We start from the raw sequence: 20,619 nt of genomic DNA, 5'->3' as shown, positions 1-20,619 counted from the left end.
AAGATATCTTACCAGCCTCCAGGAATCAGTGGCAAGCCAAGCCCCTTCAAATGGCAAGCTCAGACAAGGAAAGCCTACCCAGCACATCCCCCACGCTGCGTGGTCCTCTTCACGTCTCTCGACCAGTAGCAACATAATCAAGCGTCATTCCCCGCGTTTTGACCTTTCCATATCCACTTTTCGCATGGAGTTAAGGTCTAAGCTTAATCGTCGGATCCGAGGCCTGAACATGCAACAATACGGTAATACTCTGTACGGAGTAAAACTTGATCACTATGCCTGGAGCTAGGACAGCTACCCTGGTCATTGCTCTTCTCATCGGTAAATGATTATCATGTAATCCAGGGATGAATGTTTTGTAATCAAAATGATATCCCCCACGCTAATTAGCTATATAAACCACATGGCTGCCGTTCTGACGTTCTTTCCAGAGCTGAGAAGTTCCTGCAGTTCCTTGTCTGTAGTACTCTGAAATAGTCGCCATGGCTGCAGACGGAATCATTCGTGACCATGAGGCAATGGGGGAGAAAGCCGAATTGGCGCATGAGGAGATTGTTCACCTCACTGAGCTGACTCCACAAGAGAAAATCTTGGAGAAGAAGCTGCTTCGTCGAATCGATTCCATCATCCTCCCTTTTGTTATCATCGTGTACCTGATGAACTATATTGATCGGTAAGCATGGTAACCCAAACTAGCAGGGATGGTCTGGCTAACTGGATAGAAATAACTATGCCTCTGCCAAATTGCAAGGTCTCATGGCCTCATTGCATATGAACGACTCCCAATACCAGACCGGTCTATCCATTCTATTCGTCGGATACATCCTGATGCAAGTCCCCTCCAACTTGGCTCTTAACTATATCGGACGGCCATCCGTATACATCGGCTTCTTCGTCGCTGCCTGGGGCCTGGTCTCTGCTCTGACCAGCCAGGTCAAGAGTTACGGCGCCATAATCGCCTGTCGTTTTATCCTCGGTATTGTCGAGGCCCCCTTCTTTGCCGGTATCTTGTTCTACCTTTCCAGTTGGTATACCAAGAAAGAACTCGCTCTTCGAATGAGTATTTTCTACTCTGGCTCTCTCCTCAGTGGTGCCTTTGGAAACCTCATCGCAGCTGGCATCTTGTCCGGTCTTGAAGATGCTCGCGGAATGGCAGCATGGCAATGGCTCTATATCATTGAAGGATCAATCACTATTTTCGTTGGAATTCTCATCATGCTCTTCCTTCCCGACTTCCCCGAGAACTGGAGGCTCTTATCCCCCGAAATGAAGGCTGTTGCCATGCGACGTCTTGCCATCGATGCCGCAGAGGCCGACAGTGATGAATCTGGTGGCATGAGCCAGTGGCGCGGTGCAAAACTCGCTTTCACTGATAAACGTACCTATCTCTTCGCCCTGGCATACATGTGTGTTGTCGCTGCCACCGGTTTCCAATACTTCTTCCCAACCCTTACCAAAACCCTGGGATACAGCAATATCATCTCCCTCTTACTCGTTGCGCCGCCGTACGTGTTCATGGTGTTCTATTCCATTCTTCACAATCACATATCGGACAAGTTCCAGAAGCGATTCATTTTTTACGTTATTCCCATCCCAATCTCCATCGTCGGATTCATCATTTTCATGACAACATCGAGTTTCGGCCCACGATATCTGTCGCTTTTCCTGATGAATTTTGCCTTCTGCATGATCGCCACTATATTCGGATGGATTGGTTCCACCATTGCTCGCCCACCGGCCAAACGAGCTGCTGCATACGCCTTTATCAATTCCATTGGTAATTCAGCCAGTATCTGGACAGCATATACCTATCGCGCCCAGGATGCGCCTCACTATCGTCCCGCGCTTGGTATTTGTATTGCCATGCTGGGAGTAGCCTTCCTCACTGGGCTATACTTGTATGTTGACCTCAGGTCGGAGAATAAGCGACTGGAACGTCTGGAGAATGAGGATAGTATCTTGTCGGAGCGAGACTTGCGACGATTGCAAAAGACTGCTGAAGTTGAGGGTATTGATGTTGCGGCAGCTCGTCGGTTGCAGAAGGGATTCCGTTATGTTCTTTAATTTATGTATATAGCGTCGCATGCCTTGATGATTAAATGATCAATTGAATGTTTCCATCACATCGGTAATCAATAAGTTGCGAAGTTGAAGTTTGGCCTGAGGCAGGAAGTTCGTACCTGAGTGCAGGAACTACCCACACTTGTCACCCTATAGAATGACACTTCTACACAGCTTCTACACAACTTCATCCTGACGAGTCACTCCGCCCAGTAGTTCACCCTCATGCAATCCAGAGTCTAATCTGTGTCCTGCGGGTCTCAATATGCGGTCACTTCTCGGCAAGTAATCGGACTATCACGATGTATACCTAGGATTCAGTCTGTATACCTAGGTATGGCTCCCGTCAACTGGTGTCTACGGAGTACTACATCCGGTCGTATAGACCACTGGTGACCGATACTGATACTTGCAAGATTCCACTGGCCTCCGTTTGATCTTCTCGATATCACCAAGTATTATCCAGAGCAAGCACCAGCAAACGGGATTGTCCGACAGCCGCATCAATAATCTCGATCTAATGACTGCTGCGTCGAAAATTGCCAAATCCAGTGTTAGATAGCAACGCCAATGCAAGGAGGTCAATTTATATCAGGCCAATCAAGTATTCAAACCGTTGAGCCGTTGGGCTAATGCACGGATAGCGCTCAGGCAAAATTGGAGACGGAAGACGGCTCGCAGGCCGGTTGGATCCAATTCGTGACTGTCACTCTTGTCACTCGGATGCTTACAAGCATCGTATTCACGGCAAAATGGCTATCTGATAAATCCATTCAACATGGCATTTCATATGATAGTCCGAGATCAGCGAGTGATACCTGTACGACGTAGTTATGGATGGTACCATCCAGCCGTCATGGGCTATGGGCTATGGCCAGTCGACATGGCAATGAATCGCGTCTCGGACGTCTCCTCAGTGGGGCTTTCAAACTGATCGACTAACGAGGCTAGCTGAAAGGCCTCCGCGGGCAGTCTTCATGAGATTATTGGTGTGAACCCGGCGGCTTATGCCGTATGGTGCATTGCGCAGACGTTCTAGTCTCTGAAGCTAAATAGGAAAACCAGATCGCTTTTCGCCCGCCGATTCCACTGGAGCGAGCACCTCCGAGATCTCACAAATCTCAGCCTGCCCATTCCTACGCTCCTGTTCGTGGACTTCACCAACACACAATGTCTTAAATCTCCAACAGTTCATTCCACTTCCGGGGTTTTTTAGGGTTAGAATATTGTTTCTAGGCGTGGATCTCCTGGGGAATTAGGGCTCTATTCCTGTGCCAGGCGCCGCTGTGACGGTAACCCTCCCCGGTCGCTACTGGCCGCAATGGCGGACCTAGGCCGTGGCGAGGGACAGAAATCGAAGAACAAGAAACCCGCCACGCGTCAGTCACGATCTTGTCGAGTGTGCCGTTTGCGTAAAGTCAAGGTTGGCTCTTCTCCTTTTTAGCAGATTTATTACTCTTATGTCTCATTATGATGTCGTGGAAGTATCTGAATTGCTTGTGATTGCATTGTTCTTAGGTTACTATGAAGCTCACTCATATCGTCTAGTGTGATCGAGTTAAACCATGCAATGCTTGCTGCGCCCATGGCCATCCTTCAAAATGTGTTTACGACATTGGACCCGATGATGATGAGACGCAGCCAATTGCTCAGGCGGAGGAGATTCAAAAACTGCGAAACGAGATCAAGGATTTGAAGCTCAGGATTAGCCAACAAGGTAAGTATATCCTTCTTGCGCGAGATCGGCTGATATCTTACGATCTGAGGCATAGGTGGACAAGCAGCACAATCTCGCAAATTGGCCGAACTCGAAAAACTCTTCCAGGCAATTCGCTCAGAACCAATCGACGTAGTTGATGATCTGGTTGGTAGTATTCGATCCGGCCGTCAGAATCGTCGCGCCCAAGCCATTGGGCAACAGAGAGGTGAGAGACCTGACATGTTCGGAGTGGATGGCTACTAATTATGCTCAAAAGGGAGCTTACCTCTGCGTATGCTTACTCCTTCAAGCTTTGATGACAAAGAAGACGAGGAGTCGACTCTGGAAGGATGGCACCTTGTCCGAGCAAGGCAGTCAAATGCAGGTTTCAGTGATTCCCACAGTAGTAGTAGCGGCAGCAGCAGCACTGAGAGTATCACTGTTGATGAAGACTGGGGTGGCCCATTATCTCGATTTGCTCCTCAGAAACCGATGCTGGACTTGTTTATACAGCGGTTCGTTGACGCTTTCAGTCCCGAAGTAGATGCAAGTTCGGGCCACGCAGGAGCCTTACGAGCTGGTGCCGATATTCGAATGTTCTCTCCGTTGATATCTAGTGCTTACGATGCTGTATCTTTGACTTTCTTTGGCCGCAGTGTCAAAGACACTCGCATCGAAGCGGCAGGTATCAAATTGTATCCCAAAGTCTTGCGCTCCTTGCAGGAGGCATTGTTGGATCCAGAACGAAGTCGCTCGGAAGCGACGCTAGTCACTGTTACACTACTTTTAGCTTTTGAGAGTATCGAACGTACGTCGGACGCAGGAGTTTTGGCGCACGTTAGAGGAGCAGCACAGTTGATTCAGCACCGAGGACCCGAGAATCATGTCCAAGGTGTTGAGCATCTGCTATTTACAGAGTTACGTCCATACTGGGTTGGTTCTAGCATTCATGAATAACGAAGAAGTTACACTTACATTTTTTTCAGGTTGGAGTCTCACTCGTCGATCGAAAACCGAGTTTCATGGACACTGATGCTTGGAAGAATATTCCGTGGTCTCTGGGTACAACGACCAAAGATTTGCTTCATTATCTGATTGATCTTGTGGTCGAAATCCCTGCTTTACTGGGAGAATATGACGATCTCGTCGCTGGTCAGGAATCGCAACTACTTGGAAAAGGCGAATACCGCGCAAAACAGGCCCGCCTGTGGAACGCAGTGGGCGATCTAACACAGCGCTTCGAGCGGTGGAAGAGGAAACATGTCGACAACTACCATAGAGGCCGTGTGAAGGAAATGACAATATCCCAGAACCCTGCTGACCCTTTTCCGGTATTCCGATGTCGTGATCTGCGAACAATGAAGATAATCGAGCCACCATCACTTGTCTACCCGGATTTACGATTACTACAGACAATGTGTTTCTATTATGCGACTAGACTGATACTCTCTACTATTGACGACCGCCCCGAAGGCGCCGTCAGTATGCCAGAGAAGTATCAATTTGCCTGCAATATCGCACGAAGTCTTGAAGATTACCTCCGTCGTGCCCCCGGAAACATGATCAATCGACTTGCTTTCGCAACGCGAGTTGCATGGGAGGCCTTTCCACCGGATGGCCCCGAGCGTGAATTCATGGCCCAAGTGTTTAATCTTGTTGAGAAGCGTCATTCTTTGCGTTTATGGGGAAGTTTTATGCCAGAGTTGAGTGCCCGTGCTGGGTCTCCTCCTTGATTCTAGTACGGCTTATGGCTGTTTGCCAGCGTTTGATAATGATAATGACGAGAGGGATATGATATGATAATAACCTTATGTCTTGCACAGTTAGACCCTCATACTGGTGCTTGAAATAGTTCGAATGTATCTACAGCGTGAGGGCTCGAATCCGTGAGTATCTGTTTGGCGTGATTTTCGTGGCATGGCGCAAGAGTCTCTACCTCGGATATGTTTTGATAATGGCAGTACAGAAACAATCGTGTCACCTCCGTCCTGGCCCATTGGACTGGCTAGCCAGGCCTAGACTTGTAGCCAGCTCTGTCGACTCGTAGGAAGATGTAAATTGTATGGGACTGTGACACTGAGATAGACTCCGGCATGTTGCACAAAGAGAATTAGGCAATTCGACAATGATTAACTGCCTCAGCCCGGGAAGGAATCCGCTATTTTGACTTGTTGAGCACGAAAGAATTGGATCTTGATGGATCCCATATCTTCGTCAAAGCTTTTGAGTTTGAGTTGGTATCCGCTTCCGCACTGGGCCTGTCTCGATTTCTGAGATCATCGTTAGCATTCCATTCACGAGTCAAACACCCAATTGACTGAGTCAATCTATTTATGATCTAACTCAATAATCAGACTGTCAGCTAGAACTAAAAGTGCTCAGACCCTAAACATCAACCTCTTCAGCAAAACAATGAATATCAAAATCTCGATGGATGGCTGAAAAAAGGCGATCCGTCCCGAACTATTGGGAGGCTAGTCAAGCCTAACAAGCCGAACTCTCCACTAAATACTAGCAAAGCTCGTGACGGTTAATCTAGGGTTGGACAAGATGTGATGAATCTTTTTTTCTTCTCGGTTGTCCTTTTTTGTTTATGAATGACATTCCTTTCTTTTCTTTTCCCTCCTGGTGTTTGGTATCTGTCATCCTCGTGATAATTTCTTGCTTACTCAGGTTTTCCAGTTTTGGAGGGTGTCTTTCTGTTATATACCCCATTGTTCTGTCGTTGCGCTCATTGTTTACATTTGTTTCATTCACTGCTGCATTCTTTGAACCGGAATACTTTCCTCTGTATATATACAAACCTAGTATATAATCGCCCACCATGTTATTCTTTTCTGTCCTCTCCCTCCTCGCCGCAACGACCCTCGTCTCAGCAATCCTCACCCCGGACCCTGGAAACGACTACTCCTGCACTTCCAGCCACAATCCTGTCATAACCCTCCACGGTCTCGGCGCAACCTACTATGAAGACATCAACTTCCTTGGCGACTGGCTCAAATCCCAGGGATTTTGCGTTTACCGCGCCACCTACGGCGCATACCCTGCTTTCCCACTCGTCGGCGGATTCCTACCCATTAATGAAAGCGCCGCCGAAATCGCAGATTTCATAAAAGATGTCGCTACGAATACCGGCAAGAGCAAGATAGATCTTGTGGGACACTCTGAGGGTGCTTTTCAGTCTTTGTATGTGCCGAAATTCGAGGCCGGCATTTCGGCACTTGTGCAACGGATCGTTAGCATCGCGCCTCCTACGCGCGGCACAAATTTCGCGAACTTGATCACTTTGGCGCAGGATTTGGGTATTGATAATCTTGTGCAAGATGTGCTTCATACATTTGGATGTGACGCGTGTAATGATTTGGTCGATGGTGGCGCGGCGATTGAGCAATTGAATGATGGTACACCCATTGTTCAACCGGGAAACCAGCTGACTGTTATTATTTCTCGAAATGATGAACTCGTTACGCCGACCTCGACTTCACCTGTTAATGAGGCTGGAGTTAGGAATGAATATGTCCAGGATTATTGTCCCCTGGATCCCGTGGGACATATTGGAGAGGCATATGATTTGAATGTGTGGAATATGGTGAAGAATGCTTTGACGGATGGTACGGCGAAGAACTTCATTTGCGTGTTTGGAAGCCCTGGCAAGTAGGTTAGCGATCTGCTGATCATAAATCCTATACGCGATAATATACGTACTTGGAAGTTAGAAACCTTCGCATTTGGATGGATGCGTAAGATATCTTTTCCCGCCTTGCACAAAATCCGTTACACCTTTGATGGTATTCTCGTAGTAATACTGTCCATTCATGGGCGTTCCCAGAGTTTTCCCCATTGATTCGCCATCGGCTTGCTCCGTACCAACAAGCCACTTCTCATCAATCGTCCCAAGAAACAAATCAATCTCATCCAACTTGGACTCCGTCCTCCACAACAATGAGCTCCCACACTGAACACAAAACCCGCGTAGGCAGTTCTCTGACGAATGATATTCCTTGTATGTGGAATATGTAGAGAGCTCCGGACTGAGTTGTTTTGAGTCCAGAGTGAGAAATTGGGGATATAGACTTGCTGTCCATTTTCGGCACATGGTACATTGGCAGGATGATGACTGTTTGACTGTTAGCTAACACTGACAGGACTTTATTTGATCAGCCTGGGCGAAGGAGGAAGTCCTTACTTTTGGTGGCCAGGGATGGTCGGTGTCGAAGTGGATTGTGTATTGGATACTTCCACATAAACACCCCCCGGTGATTTCGGAAACTTCTTTAGTACCGTCCCTCACCGCCTGAGGAATAACCCTACCTGAGGAATAATTTCAACGGCTTACTGTACAGAATATTTTGAAGCTTTACAACACCACATAATAATTAAATATAGTGAATTTCTGGTGTAGCACTAAATAAGCTATGGCGAATCTAAAAAGCATAAAAGTTAATCGCGAAAACGTGCAGGGGGCCGTATCGCGCGGCCCCTACGGTTTGTAGTAACAACCACCTCATTATCCTCCACATGAGCCTCAGGTTGCACTCTTGGCTTTGCTTGCCTAGAAATTTGCTTTGTAGGCCTTTTTGAAGCCTTTGAAGTTGATATAACATCATTTTAAAGCTGTAAATCAGCTAGCTTAGCCAATTCTTGCTCGTCCTTAAGCCGTTGCTTTTCCGCAGCCTCTTGCTCACGCTGCTCGCGTTTTTCTTGTCGGATTTGAGCTCTTTTAACCTTTTCAGCCTCTCTAGCTTGCTTTTTAAGCTGTTGTTGAAGCTTTTTATCATCTTTATGAACCTGCTTCTGCGCGGCTTCGTCATTTTTTTGAGAAATAATATCACGAGCTTGCTGAACCTTAGTAGGGCTCATAAAAAGCGCTCCACCATCTTGTTCTGATGGTAAACCTAGTAATAAAGGCTGTTTCTTGTTTTTAGGCTTCTTTGCATTTATGAGAGCTCTTTTCAGGCCTTGATTCTCATTTTGAAGCAAGATAAGCTGAGTAGAAAGATGTGACACCGTTTCTCGAAGCTGTACAGCCTTTTCATCATAAATATTATTAACAACAGTTTTAACAAGCTTCTCAAGCCGTCTCCAATCTTCTGGAGGAATAATTGAAGCTCCGGATTCGCTTGAGGATGGCCGGCTGGTGATTTTCTTGTTGAATTTGTTGATAACAATCTCCGGATCAAAGGGATATAGACCAGTCGTTCTGAATGCTGAATTGATATTCTTGCTTATAAAAACCTCATTCCAGCTAGCCCAAAAAAGGCGAAAAAAGTCACGTTTAGTGAGCCGGGTGAAGCCTTGGCTATCCCTTATAAAATCATCCAATTGCTTCGTATAAGCGTTAGAAAGAGGCGAGAAAAGAGCGACATCAAGAGGCTGTAAAGTATGTGTTGCATGAGCCGGAAAGATTGCTAATAGAATTCGATTCGAGTCGCAGTATTCAATAAACTTCATTGTAACGTGGGATCCATGCCCATCGAGGATAAGAAGGCGCCATCCCCGGCTTGCTTGAGATTTTGTCTCTTTATCAAAAACATCCACCAACCAGCGATATCCGATATCATTATTAGTCCACCCTGACTCTGAGGCTGCAAAGAAGCATCTCTGTGTTTGGGGATCGTAATCTTGAAGCCAAGAATCCTGTATAAAGCCCGATTTTGCCATATAAATAAGACTAGGCGCTAAAGCAGTTCCATTGGCACAGATACAACCAATTGTTGTAATCCATTCTCGATTTCCATCCTGAAGATGCTGCTTATAGCCCCCTTGCTCATATTTGCGCCGAGTAAAGATTCTTTTCCGTTTTGTGCTTACTCCAAGCATGAAGCCCTTCTCATCCATATTATAGATTTGCTCTGGGCCGAGGTTATATTGCTGTATTTTCCGTCCAATAAGCTCAAAATATAAAGCATATTTATATGCCGAATCTGCCTTTTTTCTATCCGAATCAAGGCCCGTTGAATAGCGAGAAATCACCTTATCCGAATGAGCCTTGAGCCAGCGTGAAGCCCAGTTTTTCCCAGGCTCTTTACCAGATATTTCTCTTGCAAAGTTCGCTAACATTGAATTTGTAGGGGGCAGGCCTCGCTCGGTGAGTTGATTTATCCATTTTATAAGCGCTCTTGATTGCGTGGTGGTGAGTATTCGTTGCTTGTCGTATTGCTCTTCTTTTGAGCCTGTAACGCCGTGAAAACGTTTATAAAGGCCCGATTGGCTAACGCCGTATGTTCTTGCAACCAAACTAATATTAGGCTTTTCTCCAGGATCCGCTGAACGTAATGCTGCAAGTGCGAGCTCCATTGAAGCCATATTGGTTGATATATCGCGGTGTGAAATATTCGCGATTTTTCGCGTTTTGGGGTAAATTTATTCCTCAGGTGGGTTTATTCCTCAGGCGGTGAGGGACGGTATTGACAGTTGCCATTTTGATGCGTTATATAAGTTCCAAATGTTAAGAATGAGAAGAAAGAAAGAAAGAGAGGGGCAAGACTCCGAAGATATAGTATGAGGCAGTAAATGTATGGATAAATTGAGCAAGGAATACGAGGGAACACGAGGGGCCGCTATCTGATCATCTAAGCTGTTGAAACATATATCCGCACAATATACATCTTTGTTCCGCGGTTCCTCAGTATGTCACAAGGTTGATCAATCTATTGAACTACAACTATTGCCACCATCAAGTTCATTTGAGGATAATCAGGATGTTGAGGTTGTAGTTGGCGAATGACAAAAATGAAAATGATGTCGGGTCCCACTTCTGAGGCTATAAAATTTAGCGTGTCTTGCTTATTTTTTGCACATCCATATTTGGCTTAGTGTATAACTTTTTCAACGCCAGAGGCCTGGGGACGCTTGGCATTAAAGGTTCCTGCCATTTGTCGGTCTGTTGACTCTCTATAAATATTCTTCAATATCCTCATGTTGATGACTTTTTTCTTTCTCTCAAAAATATTACTTAACCAGCCAGATTTATGTAGTTATTAGCTCGCGAGTGTCTTTTTACTATTCGAGTAGTGTCTTCACAACTCTCCACGTCGGCTTGGGAGTCATCATGCGGAAAGATGATCAACAATTGAGTTGCTATCCCTTATGGGTGAGTGACGAAACTCCAACAGTTAAGATAGCTGCTGATTCTTTATAGAACTCCGCCGAGGCATCCTTTTCTCCATGTGTTCTGCCATACGTTGCATCTATCCCGACACTTTTAATCGTGCTCATTGCGATCAAATACCTGCTCAGCAGTAAATATCTGTACAGATGGCGTCCAAAATGGACCCATCCATTTGTCTACGAAGAGACAGATGTGACAGATGAGACCTTCTTGACAGCGTGCCGCCAGCCCTTGCGTAAAGCTTGGGCTCTCTTCCTACTTGCCGTAATTTGTTTCGGAGCTGAGATTGTGCAAATTGTGATGTTACCTTGCTTTGGATATATCATGCTTACAGTAGCATGGGTATGTGATATCTTTTGTTCAGTATACTATGAACCTTGGATGACTGACTACAGTACAGGGTCTCGTCTCTACAGTACTAGCTATCAAAAGACCACGAACAGCCCCAACGGCGTTACTAGTGTTTTATGCCTTAGCTTTACTGGTCCAATACCCCGTCTTTAGTGCTGGTAATATGGCACACGTGGTAGGGCAAATTGCGCATGATGCAGTCATTGCAGCCGCAGCAGTATCAATCATCATCATCTTATCGATGCCAGCTCGGGATCCTTCTTTGCCTAAAGAAGGTATCAGCAAAGTTGGAGAGACACCATCCGACAACCTACGAAGTCCCGAGGACGACTTGTGTCTGTGGCACTTTCTTACCGTCTCATGGATGTCACCTCTAATCTCTGTTGGACGGAAACGGAGGATAAACGAAGACGATGTTTGGCTTCTGGGATTTGAATTCCAGCATAGAAGACTACATGAAAAGTTTCGGCAGCTTCGCGGATCCGTTTTGAGGCGCTTACTACGAGCTAATGGAATTGATATAGTCATCATTTGCAGCATCTCTCTTGTACAGATGGCTTGCAGTGAGTATCCATATCACAGAGACAGAGACAGGAATGCTAATGCTTACAGATTTCTCAACACCACTTCTCTTACAACAACTTCTGAAAGTTCTGTCCGACGAAATAAGTGACAAGAGGGTAGCCATGATCTACGCGGCTATCATGCTTATTATGCGGCTGCTCTTTGCGCAGACGCAAGTTCTCAATCTCTGGTATGGTCGCAGATGTTATGAGCGGAGTAGAGGAGAAATGGTAATGATGGTCTATGAGAAAGCGTTATCGCGGAAGAATACATTCGGCCAGAAAGTGTCCACCAAGGAAGGGCCAAACGGCACCATGCATAATGGTCACATGAATGGCAGCGACGAACAAAGCAAAAAGAACAGAAACCTATGCGGTCTGATTCCGTGGAAGAGCAAAGATCAGAAGGAAGAAGCCACCAAAGAAACAGCGTCCATGGGTAAAATCTTCAACCTACTTCGCGGAGACGTATACGAAGTAGCACAGCGGTTCTGGGACATCAGTGAAATACTAGACAAGCCTGTGGGTCTCTTGATTGCCGTCGTGCTTGTCTGGGATTTGTTTGGTCCTTCATGCTTTTTGGGTGTGCTGACCGTTGTCTTTGCTCAAGTGATCAACGGTTTCGTAACCCGCTACCTCCTGCAATGGGGTCGAACTCGCAGAGCAGTAACCGACGCTCGACTACAAATCTCCTCACAGTTTGTGGAAGCCCTCCGTCATCTTCGATGGTACGGGTGGCAGGACCATTGGCTTCGTCAGGTTATGGAAGCTCGTCAGAAAGAGCTTAATGTTCAGATTATTACAAATCTCTTGGAGGTTGCGATCAACGTTGTCCAAGTCTTCACTAGCGGTGTATTTCCAGTAGTCGCTCTGTACGGATACACAATTCTTGCAGGCCATCCGTTGAGCATCGATGTCATTTTCCCGGCGCTTCAGCTTTTTACTATGTTGGAACAGCGGTTACGAGAAATTCCGCCGCTGGTCACTACATTCATCAATGCGTCTATTGCGATGGGCAGAATCGAAGACTTCATGCAAGAGCCCAACAAGGAGACCAGAGCTGGAGAGACGTCGTCAAATTTATCACCGATAAAGTTGGAGTCTTGTTCGTTTGCCTGGCCCGGAAAGCATACTCCAGTATTATCAGATATCAATCTCACCATCCCTCAGGGTTTGACTGTTGTTTGTGGTGTGGTTGGGGCTGGGAAGTCTGCTCTATTACAAGCTCTACTCGGCGAACTCGATGAATTAAAAGGCGTTTCTCATCTACCGAACGAAATGGTGGGATACTGTGCCCAGACACCATGGTTGCAAAGCATGAGTATTCGCGATAATATTCTGTTTTCATCACCATATAACGAACAAAGATATAAGCGTGTGCTGGAGGCATGCGCCTTAGTCCCTGATCTAGCCAACTTTGCCCATGGTGACTTGTCATTTGTGGGGGAGAATGGAATTGGATTGTCAGGCGGCCAAAAAGCACGAGTGGCTCTAGCTAGAGGAGTGTACAGCACAGCTAGGATCTTGTTTCTTGACGATCCATTGTCTGCCCTCGATCATAATACTGCAGAATTCATCGTACGCAAATGCCTCCTTGGACCGTTGATGCAAGATCGTACAGTTGTACTTGTTACACACCGTGTATCATTGGTACAATCTCAGGCTGATCAGATCCTGGAGGTCGCTGGAGGTAAAGTTCGCTGTGTTGGAAAACAGGACATTTCATCCGTGCGTGATGCCTATGAAGATGATACCCAACACGTGGAAAGTGAGCAGACTGAGGATGACATCTCAGCTGCTGTTCCCGATAAATTTATCGAAGAGGAACACAGAGCAGATTGGGGCGTACAAACCCGCGTGTACTGGGCGTATATCAAGGCTGGTAAACTCAAGTGGTGGGCCCTCCTTGTCATCGTCATCGCGCTGTATCGCACTGTGGCTATTTTGCAGTCGTGGTTCCTTAAAGAATGGGGTGAAGCGTATAGTCAATTCTTGGTCGTGCTCGGTTATACTGAATTGAGGACGAGAGCGAGTGAACAATGGGTGATAAGCCATGCACCGACTATTACTAGTCATGATAATGCCAGTATGCGCAGGTGGCCGCTGGACCGTAACCACATCCCATCTCCAGCCGATGATGTTCGCCCCTGGTTGCGGATATATCTCGGATTCGCGGCTGTTCAATCTCTTTTCATGCTTATAGCACAATTACTCATGCTAGCTATTGTCTTCTGCGCTGGAAGAACCATGTTTAAAGAGGTTATGCAACGCGTCAGTCACGCCACGTTTCGATTCTTTGACGTTACCCCAGTTGGCCGATTGATGAATCGACTAACATCTGATATCGGTGCCGTCGACCGCAATATCAGCATTCAATTTCAAGGAATCGCCTTTCAAGTAATCGTTTGGATCTCTTCTATTGTCGTGATTGCATCCGTGACCCCTACCTTTCTTCTATTTGCTGTTGTCTTGACCGCCAGTTTCGTCGTCATATTCTTATGGTTTCTGCCTCTTTCGCAAAGTCTGCGAAGATTGGAAATGGTGTCGTTGAGTCCACTACTTTCTAATTTTGGCGAGTTACTGCATGGATTGACCACCGTGCGCGCTTTCCATGCCGAAGTACGATTCCAAGACCGCGTCATACAAGTTGTTGATAAATTCCAAGGAATGGATCATTTCTACTGGTCGCTCCAGAGTTGGCTCATGTACCGGTTCGAGGCCCTGTCAAGTATTTCCACCTTCGTGTTGACTGCTTTGGCGCTGTACACAAATGTATCAGCAGGTCTGGTTGCATTCGTCCTTGTCGCAGCCAACAATTTTGTTACTTCCACTCATGGGCTTTGCCGACAATACGGACAACTCCAAATGGACTTTGTCTCGGTAGAACGTGTTGATGAGCTCCGTCACGTCGACGTCGAACCGGAAGGAGATATCGATCCACCAGCTTACTGGCCTCGCTTCGGCAGCGACATCATCTTTGAGAACGTCACAATCCGCTACGCACCTCACCTCGACCCATCCCTATTAAATATCTCGACCGTAATTCCCGGCGGTTCCACAGCAGCAGTCATCGGCCGTACAGGCAGCGGTAAATCAACCCTAGCTCTCAGCCTCCTCGGCGTCCTACAGCCAGACCAAGGTCAAATCCTCATCGACAACATCGACATCAGCAAAGTCAACAAACAAGCACTCCGCACACGCATCACATTCGTCGCTCAAGACCCGATTTTATTTCCCGGTAGTATCCGGAAGAATCTTGACCCAACAGACGACTTCTCAGACCAGGAATGCGCCGACGCCCTAGAACGGATTTGTGCGCGACATGGCTGGACACTGGACTTCCAGATTGAAGCCGGAGGCCGGAATCTAAGCCAGGGACAACGCCAACTTATAGGCCTAACGCGAGCGGCGCTGAGACGTAGTCCCATTGTGATCCTTGATGAAGCAACGGCATCCATTGATCATGAGACTTCGCTGGAGATACAGAAGATCATTCGTGAGGAGATGAAGGAGAGTACTGTGATTACGATTGCGCATCGGTTGGAGGCTATTAATGATGCGGATTATTATGTTGTTTTGGATAAGGGAAGGATTGAGAGGGAGGGGCGTGTTGACAGTAGAGATTGTTAGTTGATACTACATTTCGGGACAGACCTGAGGACTCAAGGTGTTCATTTTCAAATCATAAACTATTTAGTATAGATATAAATATACCTTGTTTTTCTGGATTAAGGACCACGTTATTCATAAAGTTGTATGGCTAGTGTTTATAAAGACACTTTTTCCCTTCTCCCCTAATAGGCCGTTTCGTCCAAGAAGGGTGTCCGTGACTTATCCAATACCGAAGACGCAGATTGATTTGTGATACTGCCATCCGATAACTGGATACCGGATGACTTAGAATCCCATCAGTGCAACGGTGCGGCGTTAAACGGATTCTTTGAATAAAGTAGCCATCCATGTGTGAAAGCAGACGATGATAGCATACAGCATCCGGAATCGAAATAGGAAGGAGACCTCGACAGGTGCCTTGAGACTTGAGAAGATCTCAAAGAATCCCTATCGAACTCGTGTTCAAAGGTGCGACAAGGCTGATTGCTGGCACTAGGCGATGGTGTTCTTCCTAAGCAGTCCTTTGTTCTGAAGTCACACTTGTTCTTATACCCATCAGGCCTATTTATAGAATTCTTATAATTGACTCGTGAAACTAATTGATCGTTGAATACATCTCAATAGATTCATCTCAACCGCAGTCCGAATATTGTACTCAGTTACGCAGAATTCATATAGAATTGCCACATAGTAGTCTATATTTAGTAATTTACCCCAGCATTTCAATCGCTCGTGGCTATTATGAAAGAGATATCTGACTCTTTGTGCAGTCAACATGCATTATACTAGCGCATCAAAGATACTTATCCACCGGAAGCATTAGCCCTAGATAATCTGTGCCGGATCGCCACTTAGCATGCTGTTGAATATAGATTGGACTCTCGAGTTCTAAATTGAGATTACATTCATCCTTAGTCGTATACGGATGAGCTCAAAGTGATTGGATTTTTAATACTACGATCTACCTACTACCTAGGTAGACGCATAAAAGCCAATCTCAGTGGCAAACAATCATGCTGACCGAGTCATGTTATAGCTATATTTCCCCATATGGGCATAATCTTCGGCCTACTAGTCAACTGAAACAGCTTGTCTTATCAATGGGAATCACTTGAATCGTATTGCTTCAATGATAGGACATGTTTATTTGCCGATTAAACTGATGATCATTTGATCATATCGAACGCTGAGATCAATTGCTTCAATTTAAGAATGTACTTAAGCTACTGAATTCTAATCCTTCTTCCAGATTTCAAGCTCATCGAAAGCATTGCATTTCTGATATACGAGATCGCTACATAACCACAACTCCAAGGATCAAGCCGAGTTACTAGAAGCAACCGATTTTTTTTAGAATTTGTGGATATACGCCTTGATCCGACGAGCGTCTTATCTCATTACTTGAGCCTGTTACCGCATTCATCAACAAGAACATAGCCCCAGCAATCATTGTGCTATAAGATGAGTCGTGTATGAAAGATCCTCCCTAGAGTTTGTGACGTGCTCTTGTGTCCTAGCATCCTCTAAATATCAAAATAACTTCTACACACTGAGCTTGCTATCCCCAAGATCAGTTAGTTAACTCATCGCAACGACTAACAAATAAATACACAGTACGGAGAACCATGCTGGATGGACATCCCAGTAACAAATATCAAACGTGCAATGCGCTTCTACCGGGATGTATTCCAATTCAATATCCAGGAAAACGGCTACGATCAATGCATCGAAGGAGTTGAGAGAATTTATTTCTTCGGCAAGGGCCATTTCCACGGCAGTTTTTCAGTGGTTTCCGAAGATCGATTTTTCAATATGAGTGAAGAGCTTACATGTTCTCCGAGGGATTGTAATGACAGGAATAGAACACTGCAACAGCGAAACCACTACGGGCGGTTACTGTTACATTCATGGTTCAGGACACGGATGAAACAATGGAGAAGATTGTGGATTGTGGTGGGAAAATACTTCAGTATGTTTACACTTCATTGCTTCTGATCTAGTTTTCGACACTACCTTCCTGGACAGCTTGACTAATTGACACTCATATATAGAGACAAGCAAACTGTTGGAAAAGGACTGGGTTTGCTCGCCAAATTCGTGGACACAGAGGGAAATGTCTTTGCTCTTGAGCTTTATTACATGCTTATGCTTACCACTTTTATTTCAATCCATGAACCTTGTCAAAAGATTCTGTCCAATTGACCTTGGTGATGAGTTTTATAAATGATTAACTGAGACTGATACCCTGAAAGAAATGAATGATTTGGATGACACTGTCACCCCTCTATCTGATTCTGCTCGATTTGCTTTATGCAGCCCCTTAACACTCTGTTATTCCTTGAGGACTCATAAACAGAAATTAGAATGCGGGAATATATACCTAGGAATAAAACAGCTGTGAAGTACGAGGAAAGGATGAGCAGTAACTAACCCCTGCTGCATTCCAATCATCCAATGTTGAGGGTGTAGGGTTAGGGTTTATAACTAAGGCTTTGTCAGCTGCTTACGCTGCTTAGTAAAGGGGCGACCTACCGCATATGGACTAGTGTATTGTTGCCATTTATGATTTTGGCCATGTCGAAAGCCAAATTCATCTTCCTTCAAATTCACCACTGAAGTTCTCTATAGGAAGCACAAATTAAGGCGTTTGAATGATCAATTTTTGTATTGCTCCGCAGTGAAACCCTGCCAATTCTGTCCACGATCCCGGCAAGCTTCTCTTTAGCTCGGTCTTCCTCTTTTTGTTGCCGGTCGAGACAGACAGCAAAAAATGGAGCTGCACACTCTACCGCCAGACCATGAAAAGGGCGAGACCAAATTTCTTCGGTTTCGCAGTTGGTCGACACCACTGACGGGCGTGCACCCCGCTGTGCAGCCCTTTGCCGGTCGTATTGGTGGTAATCAGGCGTTGGTGCTGGACCGCAATGACCCCAAGAATACCGAGTATCTCAAGGCCGTGCCGGACGCGGCACCGTTCATGAGAGTATCGGAAGCTTTGGATTTGAGAGGTTTTCTTGACTGGAATTTGTGGAAGTTCGCTATCGTAGAGGGTGTAGGTGGGTGGATGCCAAATTTCTATAATTCTTTTGGTCATCAATTTGATATTAAGTCTGTGGATCTTCAATGACACTATAGCCTCGTTTTTGTTAATCTTCATCACCGGCTGGATTGCCATCCGACCCAGGCCAGCCTCGTCAACATCGTCATCAACAGAGCCAACTGCAGCCGGCGTCTTTGGAACCTCGACCTTTCTTGGACCTCTCATCGGCGGAATCACAAACTGGCTTTTCCTCACCTTATTCATCTACAGCTTCGCGCCCATCAGTGGTGGTCACATCAATCCCACTATTACTCTAGCAACATTCTTCGCCCGTCTCATCTCTCTTCCGCGTATGACCTTGTATCTGATGGGACAAACAGGCGGCGGTGCTCTGGCAGGCTTAGTGCTCCATAACCTCTTTGGATCGTCTAACTTTGTAGTGGGCGGCTGTTTTATAGAAACAAACTTGGTTGAGGTCCGACAGGCGCTGTTGTTGGAGTTTATGTGCACCCTTACTTTGGTTTTCATTGCCTTTGGTGTTGCGCTGAATCCGCGACAGGAGCGTATTTTTGGACCAGCGTTGGCACCATGGCTTGTAGGCTTGACGCTTGGGTTGTTGAGCTGGAGTTCTTCGTATGAGAAACCGGGATACGCTGGTGCTAGTGAGTTACTTCTTTTATCCCTAATTGCTTTTATTCATGATCTCTTCTGGCCTGGTGGAACTTGATATTGACCAGTTTTAGGCATGAACCCGGCTCGTTGTTTTGGTGTGTACGTTGGTAGTGGGTTTCCTGGATATCACTGGATACACTGGGTAAGTTCCTCCGACTTCGAAAGCAGCTCGAAATAGCTTCCGCACATGGTGGATTGCACTGACTCCTGTGTACTAACCATGTGTATCGCCGCATAGGTCGGAGTTTTCTGCGCAACCCTTGGGCATGGCCTGTTCTACCAACTGCTACCTCCATGGACCACAGATAAGAAGTAGACCATTAGTATTTTCACAATATCTATGAAGGCGGATGGCCCTACATGTGCTATTGGCGTTCTGTCGATTGGTATTTTAAAAAATTTTGAAGTTCTGTATTTACCATATAATCACATAATCGAGTGTACGATAGAACTCAGCTATAAGAAGGGACTTTCATATTTGTCTCTTAGCTCTTCAAGAACGGCAAATTCCACGCATTCGACGAAAGGAATAGTCCTCAAGCCCTGGATGTCACATCAAAATAACTCATTCCAGTTCTACTATTGCAAAGCCAATCTTTTTCTCCTCCGTGGTGAGTATCGGTGGCTGATTCCGAATATGTGGACGGCTTGACTCGAAGTCTGCTCCAGAGTGCTCAAGAAATTCCAGCCTCTACGAGAACCCAGTAGCGAGTGTGGCGCCGGAAGGCAGCTGGATTCATTGATACATGGACAAGAGTCTCGGACGTCTACACATCGAATCCGAGAGACAGACGAAGAGAAACTTTTAATTTGTTCCTACAACCTTCAACCCAAATGCATACTCATCCAAGGTACTGCTTCGATGTGGTGACCTTAGAATTACTTTTCGTTGTTTGATATTACCAAGCCATATGCGCCCATCCGATTCTCGGGTCTTTGGCAACGAATCTGTCGGAGTAAACTGAGTCTGGATTCGAGATGCTTATACCTGAATATCATTAAACAAACAGCTGAACAGAAGTTCTTGATAGCTTGTTGGTCTTCGGGGGAATGGGGAATTGTAACGGAAAGATAGCAGCACACAGTCTTCTGGCGCTTCCAAGAGCCCATTCCTTGGTTCTCCCCGAGCCTGGAGAATAGCAAGTATGCGGAATCAAGGAGCTTTCGCAGGGATCATGAACGCCCGTACTCTGTCGTGCGACGTGGATCGCCTGATTTTAGTTTGATTCCTCTGTATAGAGAGCTGTCAAAGGAGATATTTTGGTAAAGATGCATAACAGTGAGCTCATGGATGAACATCGAAAGAATGCTGTGTCACATTAGTCTTGATCGAACACCCCCCAATTGAGAAGTTTATCACGCCGAGCACCAGTCCGGGGGCAAACGGAAGCGACTATGGTTGTGCGACACTCGTATGCAGGGCATCCGAGCCTTTCGAGGGTTGTTCAGCTGGATATAAAGCGTTTCGTGCTGACAACATAGCTCGTTGAGACACCGATGGTCCAAACAT

At 46.1% G+C, this 20,619-nt stretch overlaps 6 protein-coding genes across 7 annotated transcripts, besides 1 other annotated feature; 5 read left to right on the top strand and 1 right to left on the bottom strand.

Moving 5' to 3' along the window:
- Positions 1-347: 347 nt before the first annotated feature.
- TSTA_042750 (MFS transporter, putative) lies at positions 348-2,134 on the top strand. The gene is made up of 2 exons (XM_002484709.1): positions 348-673; positions 723-2,134. Exons 1-2 carry the CDS (start codon positions 483-485, stop codon positions 2,062-2,064), a joined length of 1,533 nt encoding a protein of 510 aa, XP_002484754.1. The 5' UTR covers positions 348-482; the 3' UTR covers positions 2,065-2,134.
- A 1,062-nt stretch (positions 2,135-3,196) lies between these two features.
- TSTA_042740 (uncharacterized protein) lies at positions 3,197-5,749 on the top strand (the record flags this gene model as incomplete). Of its 2 annotated transcripts, XM_002484707.1 has the most annotated exons (5): positions 3,197-3,484; positions 3,610-3,778; positions 3,834-3,986; positions 4,110-4,693; positions 4,747-5,493. In XM_002484707.1, exons 1-5 carry the CDS (start codon positions 3,383-3,385, stop codon positions 5,491-5,493), a joined length of 1,755 nt encoding a protein of 584 aa, XP_002484752.1. In that variant the 5' UTR covers positions 3,197-3,382. The 2 variants fall into 2 exon arrangements, with proteins under 2 accessions (XP_002484752.1, XP_002484753.1); XM_002484708.1 differs by lacking the exons at positions 3,197-3,484; positions 3,610-3,778 and having other exon boundaries at positions 3,799-3,986; positions 4,038-4,693; positions 4,747-5,749.
- An 835-nt stretch (positions 5,750-6,584) lies between these two features.
- On the top strand, positions 6,585-7,504 carry TSTA_042730 (uncharacterized protein; the record flags this gene model as incomplete). The annotated part of the gene is made up of 2 exons (XM_002484706.1): positions 6,585-7,414; positions 7,477-7,504. 2 exons carry the CDS (start codon positions 6,585-6,587, stop codon positions 7,502-7,504), a joined length of 858 nt encoding a protein of 285 aa, XP_002484751.1.
- An 864-nt stretch (positions 7,505-8,368) lies between these two features.
- On the bottom strand, positions 8,369-10,066 carry TSTA_042720 (pogo transposable element, putative; the record flags this gene model as incomplete). The annotated part of the gene is made up of 2 exons (XM_002484705.1): positions 8,369-9,631; positions 9,734-10,066. The coding sequence occupies 2 exons, from the start codon at positions 10,064-10,066 to the stop codon at positions 8,369-8,371; spliced, it is 1,596 nt and encodes a 531-aa protein (XP_002484750.1).
- Positions 8,918-10,063: a mobile genetic element.
- Positions 10,067-10,811: 745 nt separating the features above from the next.
- Positions 10,812-15,415, top strand: TSTA_042710 (ABC bile acid transporter, putative; the record flags this gene model as incomplete). The annotated part of the gene is made up of 4 exons (XM_002484704.1): positions 10,812-10,853; positions 10,902-11,213; positions 11,272-11,785; positions 11,835-15,415. The coding sequence occupies 4 exons, from the start codon at positions 10,812-10,814 to the stop codon at positions 15,413-15,415; spliced, it is 4,449 nt and encodes a 1,482-aa protein (XP_002484749.1).
- A 2,593-nt stretch (positions 15,416-18,008) lies between these two features.
- On the top strand, positions 18,009-19,607 carry TSTA_042700 (aquaporin transporter, putative). The gene is made up of 4 exons (XM_002484703.1): positions 18,009-18,453; positions 18,533-19,099; positions 19,181-19,251; positions 19,348-19,607. Exons 1-4 carry the CDS (start codon positions 18,168-18,170, stop codon positions 19,423-19,425), a joined length of 1,002 nt encoding a protein of 333 aa, XP_002484748.1. The 5' UTR covers positions 18,009-18,167; the 3' UTR covers positions 19,426-19,607.
- Positions 19,608-20,619: the final 1,012 nt, after the last annotated feature.

Source organism: Talaromyces stipitatus, genomic scaffold (genome assembly GCF_000003125.1).
Source record: "Talaromyces stipitatus ATCC 10500 scf_1105507295515 genomic scaffold, whole genome shotgun sequence".
NCBI lineage: Eukaryota > Fungi > Ascomycota > Eurotiomycetes > Eurotiales > Trichocomaceae > Talaromyces > Talaromyces stipitatus.
This window is presented reverse-complemented; position numbering and strand designations above follow the sequence as displayed.

Coding starts and splice junctions, on each gene's coding strand:
- TSTA_042700 (XM_002484703.1), top strand. CDS start 18,168: ATGGAGCTGCACACTCTACCGCCAGACCATGAAAAGGGCGAGACCAAA. Junction 19,100..19,180: donor ACCGGGATACGCTGGTGCTA/GTGAGTTACTTC, acceptor GACCAGTTTTAG/GCATGAACCCGGCTCGTTGT. Junction 19,252..19,347: donor GATATCACTGGATACACTGG/GTAAGTTCCTCC, acceptor ATCGCCGCATAG/GTCGGAGTTTTCTGCGCAAC.
- TSTA_042750 (XM_002484709.1), top strand. CDS start 483: ATGGCTGCAGACGGAATCATTCGTGACCATGAGGCAATGGGGGAGAAA. Junction 674..722: donor CTGATGAACTATATTGATCG/GTAAGCATGGTA, acceptor CTAACTGGATAG/AAATAACTATGCCTCTGCCA.